A 6337-nucleotide genomic window follows, 5' to 3' on the forward strand; every position below is an offset into this window, starting at 1 on the left:
CCAACTAGGCGAAATAATAGATTGTTAGAAAGAGACAACTATACCAAGCTTCTCGGCTAGAGATGATACCAGGAGCATTGATAAAACCGTAATATTTTAATGTACCGGTTTAGACGGATTATATAAATATATCGATACTCATTTCAATATTCATCTACCTAATGACATAATGGATTGTAACCCTAAAAAAATCTGAATAGAGACCGCGTATTTAAATTCAATACGTATTCATTCATTTAAAAATCTTTTAACCGTAACCAATCGTAGTATATTATCAAAATATTTAAAAGCCATTATCATTCAAACTGTTAAAATTTGCTTTAACAGTTTGAATGATAATGGCTTTGCCCCCGTTTGCTCGGGGGAAAATTCGGAAGGCCTAAGTATCGTCTGCTATAGTGAGCAAATATTTTTTTACATAAATTTAAAAAAGTTCTCTCCGGCGGGGAATCGAACCCCGGTCTCCCGCGTGACAGGCGGGGATACTGACCACTATACTACAAAAGACTTGATAGTGAAGTCGAAATTGTAATAAGGTACTTATTTTATTTTTTAACCCGTGATAATAATTGCTAAAAATAATTTAGATTTAATTTATAGTTTAATATTAATCGTAGGTACAGATAATATTTTTAAATATTTCCTAATCAATATTTACGCTTATTGATGCTTGATATTTATTTCACTCTTGCTTGCGTAAATTAAAAATCAAAGCGAAAACAAACATGGCGCATCCAGCGGTTGTTTGACATTTTATACACATCGGAATGGCAAAATAATTATTTTGTTGAATGAATTAAAGGATTTTTATAATGAAAATGAAGTTTAAGTTATTATGGAGTGACTTTCAATAGACACATAAAGTTTATTCAGACGTTATTACCACAATCACAATGACTCAAATATCAATAATATAGATCTGAATTTTCGTGCATCTGTGTTACATTTCATAGTTTTTATTTATAAAAATGCGGTGCAGTGTACAAAATTGCAGTAACGATACGAAAAACAACTAAAAGTCATGGAATTACCTTCCATATGTAAGTATTTTATTTTTCTTAATATTTTTTATTTTTCACGCAACATACTGTGGCGGGAGTTACAAAGACATAAAATATTTTCAAAGATTTCCATCCTTCTAATCATCTCGATATTTATAGTTTTATTAATTCTGCAATGTCCATCAATCCATTGTTTTACTACCAATATATTCTCATTAGATCTAAAACCAGGAACAATTATATTTCTAATACAATGGAAATCAATATACAATTCTCACACCCAAAACATCCCCACTAATTAATTTAAAAGAAAATAAAATTCAAAATGTATTCTTCGATAATTACCTACATAGTTTTGAGGTACATGACATCATTGTTGTTAGTCAATAGTAATTTTTGTGTATCGGACCCCACACTCAACACTGGGAGAAACCTGCAAATGTCATACTGGAATCCCTGGCTTAGCGACTGCAGGGCTCTGGAGGAAAGATAGGAGGGGATAGCTGGGGAAGAAAGTGTGGAAGTCAGAGAAAGAATCCTCTTTGGATGGGAGGAGACCAGAAAGCCAAGACATATTTGCTAGTCCTCATAGGCCTTAATGTGTATTGGCAACCATGAGGTATACACACCGATCTGTGTGCCTAGAACCGTGACAAATGTCCCTCTGTGCGGGCGTAGCATTTGGTGTGGAGACCGAGTAATTGAGAATTGCCTTGGAGGAAAGTTAATAATATTTAAACATTTTATTTAGCTTCGGATCTGGTGCCACATTATTTTATACAATAGACTTACTGTTGTAGTAACTTTGTTGTGACCAATATTCTTTTAAATGTGTTTTATTTGTAAATATTTGAATATTGTTGTTTGCCTAGTTACGTTTTTTCACTCTGAAATAAACACTTGTGTCAATAACACATCTATTTACTTAATTTTATAAATAACTCAGAACACATACACAAATTACTTACAACACTTACCAAGGTAGCCACTTGCAGGGTATGCATTGATGTCATAATGCAGTGATTAAACTAGTTGTATTTACAAACCTGATCAACAGTGATGCACAATGTTCCTTGGCAGAAATAGACATTGCCTGGGACGTTGACAGTTGACACCAAGGTATATATAAAATAGGATAAAAACGAACAATAGAATGACATGACCATAATTATAAAATACAATTACTTTACTTTACACCTGAAACAAGAAGCCTGGCGATAGCCCAGTTAGTTATACAACAGACTGACAGTTAGACAGTTAGTTATAGAACAGAATGTGTGCAGGTTCAAAACCCAAGGGCACATACCTCTGACTTTTCTAAAATCATGTGTGTATTCTTTGTGAATTTCGCTTGTTTTAATGGCGATGGAAAATATTGTAACAAAACCTGCATACCTGAGTAATTCTCATAAGAATTCAGAGGGTGTGTGAAGTCTACCAATCCGCACCAGGTCAGCATAGTGGACTAAGGCCTAAACCCTCTCAGAAAAGGTGGCCAGTGACTAGCAGTAGGACAGTATGTAATACAGGGCTGATATTATTATAACAAATATCAGATATCATCCAGATTTGGTGGCCCCTTCATTGTTCTATGTTCTATGTTGAGAGGCTCCCGCTTTCCGCACTTAGCCCATAATAGGTTGGGCCTGATGCATGGAATGCCTGCTATGGGTCTAGCCAGCCCAACTCCTTCCAGAAGCACAGGATCTTCCTGGTCTTTATCGTTCTTATAACCAGTTATTTCTGTATAATCACATCTTGATAATTCGGACCGCCCTCGGGTGGCGTAGTTGTATTGCATGCCCGTACAACAGCGCTCTGAGGTCCTGGGTTCAAATCCGGGTCGGGCAAAGTGATATTCGGGTTTTTTCTGCTCAGTATCAGCCCGGAGTCTGGAATTTGTGCCCGATATGGCGATAGGCTCGCCCTCGCTATCACATCATGGGACGGAACACACTTGGCGAAAAATGGGTGCACTAGTTGCGCCTCTGCATACCCCTTCTTGGATAAATGCGTGATGTTATGTATGTATGTATGATAATTCGTTCCAGGTTCCCCAAGGACCCGAACCTTCGTGCTGCGTGGGTGGAGGCACTCGGCATGACCGACTGGGAGCCAAAAGACAGAAGCACTATATGCTCCGAACACTTCAGGAAGGATGATTTCTACGTGACTAAAGGCGGTCTACGGAAAATCAAAGATGGCGCTGTTCCTGTGGTCACTTATGTGAGTGGATTTTAAGGTCATAGGGTCGGGTGGAGTTCATCGCTAAGATTTTTTTTACAGTTAAACTATTATAGATATTGTCTTCATTGAAATAATATTCAAAATCAATTAACATAACAATGTAAAGCAATTCATTTTTGTGTTTGTTTGAACGCGCTAATCTCAGGAACTACTAAACTGTTTTTTTTTTAACTAATAAGAAGCTACATTACTCAAGAGAGCTGTAGACTATTTTTTGTCCCAGGAAAGTATTTATCCTGGGAATATTTTAACTAGAGCCACATACTAGCAGTATTTTATAAATAACAAATACATACTATAATATTAGGAAATGGAACAGCAAGTTTTGGCTTCATGTTGCTTTCTGGCAGTGTTGCTTTCCTGGACAAGTTGGCTTATTTATACTGTAGGCAACAATGTCTACAGAAGGTTCTTTTCCTTTAAAGTTTGCTTAGTTCGTGCTGATCAATTACACATTACTATCCAATTTTATGTAGACTGGAGAGTGTGTTGTGTTTTTTGGATACGAGATCCTGTGGTCCAGTAGACAATTTTGTCTACAGAATAAATGGAAAAAATGAATAAGTAAATAAAATTTAATAATCAAATGATGGAAATGAATAAATAAAATCAAAAATAAAATCCAAAAGTGTTCTCTCCGGCGGGGAATCGAACCCCGGTCTCCCGCGTGACAGGCGGGGATACTGACCACTATACTACCGAAGACTTGTGGTATACAGCCGAAATTATGGGTCCGGTGCTACTAATAAAATTTAACCTATTAACTTTTTACACTCACCATGTTGTATTATTAAACTTTAATAATATTTTTCAGGATTCTTCTGAGGACCTTGATGCTCCTGCAGCTTTAAGGGTGAGATTTCAAAACTATATTTTATATTATTTTCGTAACATGTAGCGCTGCTATTACCTAAATTGCCGACGCCGGATAAAGACGGCAATATTCCAGACTTTGGGCGATATATGGGTTACTTCCTGGACACCACTGAAAATATTTTTACAGCGCGCGGGGGCACAGGTGGGTGCTTTCGAGCGTCGACTATTTTCTACGTCTCTGCCTTGTCGAATGGAATAATAATAATATCAGCCCTGTTTTATATACTGTCCCACTGCACGGGCCTACTCTACTACTGAGAGAGATTAGGCCTTAGTCCACCACGCTGTAGTGCGGGCAGACTTCACACACCCTCAAAATATTTTTAGAGACCTTCTCAGATATGCAAGTTTCTTCACGATGTTTTTCTTTACAGTTAAAACAAGCGATAATTCACAAATACACACATACATATAGAAAATTCAGAGGTGTGTTGAGTTTTAAACCTGTAGACATTCGTCTCGGCAGTTCGTTCCACATCCAACTAGGCTATCGTAGGAATAACTAAACGATTTTATGAAAACGTTTGTAATTTTCAGGTGTGCAGAATCTGTTTAGCAATGGAAGGTCAGATGTATCACATACGAGATCACAAACTGGACGAGATTTATGAAAATGTCACTGGCATTTATGTAAGTATGGCGATAAAGGTAATTTATTTTTTTATTAAAAAAATCTAGACTTTAGGTTAGGCATTAGGTTCAGCCAGCGTTTCCATGTTTGAATAGTGAATAACATATAATAATAATAATACATTTATTTGTATTAAAACAGACAAATGTTACAAAATTCAGTTGGTGTACAAATGTTACAGAGTAGTTCATTACATTTGTCACAATAAGAAAATGTTCTGCTGATACCTATGCTAGATGAACCTGTGTTATAGGTATCATTGAACAGTTATAATAGTGTTGCAAGTATGGGAATACCGTGTTCAGCTCCATACTAAATGAAAGAAATCTTACTGTAACCTATATATATTTTTTTTATTATTCTATTATCTTACTTACCATCAGGTGCAGCGGAGTAACTCTGTTGTACATGTATAAAAAACGGTATATGTTGCATTATTTGTTATGGTGCGTGGGAGGGAGCAGGAGTTATATTTCATTATAAGGATTAACTTGGATGCAATGCAAACTCCATGTTGACCAGCGAGGAAGAGAAACTTTATTTTTTCACACCACAGACTACATATACATATATTTGACAGTTGACATTAGGACTTCATACAGATTATGTTACATGCAGGGATGTAGCTAGCGGGAGGGTCATTGTTGGACAATGTTCTACCTTAAAATACTAATGCCCTACCTTAATAATCAACTAAATTTTACATAACTTCTCAATCAAAATATATGGAGCAGCTGGTTTTTTATTTCACAATTTGGAAGTTGGTCCCATATTAAGAGTTGTTCGTATTGATGGGTGAAATAACTCTCTTTCGAGATTTAAGAGAATTTTGTTACAATTTTTATATTGCCTTAACAATTACGTAAGTATTAATCTGACTAATGAAAACCAAAAATCGATTGACCAGATAAGATCTAGTAACATTTTTACCTCCGCCCAAGTTGTAACTACAGCTGCCCTACCTTAAATTCAAGTCTAGTTACGACCCTGGTTACATGTGTATGATTATTCTCTTCAACAGTTAAGCGAAGATGACAAACTACCTCAGAAGTTATGCTGGGAGTGTGCCCACAGGTTGCTAAGCACCAACGGGTTTAGGAACAAAGCTCTCAGAAGCCAGGCTTTGCTGATGAACCTTCTTCAACCGGAGATATGTGAGTGAAGTGGTTATTTATTTTATTTAAAGATCGCCAACATGAGATGCAATACATAGTAATGAGTATGTATATTAATGAATAATAGTCTTAATTTAAATGTTGTTATAATTTAAAGACGACCTCGGCATGCACACGAAGAAGAATTAATGTTACAGTTGAAAATTACTAACAATTATTTTATTTTTTTTCATTATAATAGTTTCATGTGTGTTTTATTATTTTTTATGTATTCAACATTTTTTATAAATTTTCTGTAGACCTCATAAATTATAAAACAAAAAGAGTATTTAGAGTTTTTCTCAAAAAAATGTTTCGTAGAAAATTAAATTTGTATTACCGTTAGGTATTAATTTTTTGTTTTTTCACGTATTTAACGCTTTTTTAATGTTCCATAGGCCTGATAAATAAAAAAAAATAAACAAAAA

General features: G+C 35.5%; 1 protein-coding gene and 1 non-coding gene across 2 annotated transcripts; one reads left to right on the forward strand and one right to left on the reverse strand.

Moving 5' to 3' along the window:
- Nucleotides 1-1011: 1011 nt before the first annotated feature.
- LOC119193463 lies at nucleotides 1012-5909 on the forward strand (the record flags this gene model as incomplete). Its single annotated transcript, XM_037447064.1, has 5 exons — nucleotides 1012-1040; nucleotides 3053-3227; nucleotides 4063-4101; nucleotides 4662-4754; nucleotides 5777-5909. Coding segments are annotated over exons 1-5 (442 nt in total), but the record flags the coding sequence as incomplete, so codon positions are not given.
- Trnad-guc lies at nucleotides 3882-3953 on the reverse strand. Its single transcript has one exon. It is a non-coding gene; the product is annotated as a tRNA-Asp (tRNA).
- Nucleotides 5910-6337: the final 428 nt, after the last annotated feature.

This window comes from Manduca sexta, unplaced genomic scaffold (assembly GCF_014839805.1).
Source record: "Manduca sexta isolate Smith_Timp_Sample1 unplaced genomic scaffold, JHU_Msex_v1.0 HiC_scaffold_562, whole genome shotgun sequence".
NCBI lineage: Eukaryota > Metazoa > Arthropoda > Insecta > Lepidoptera > Sphingidae > Manduca > Manduca sexta.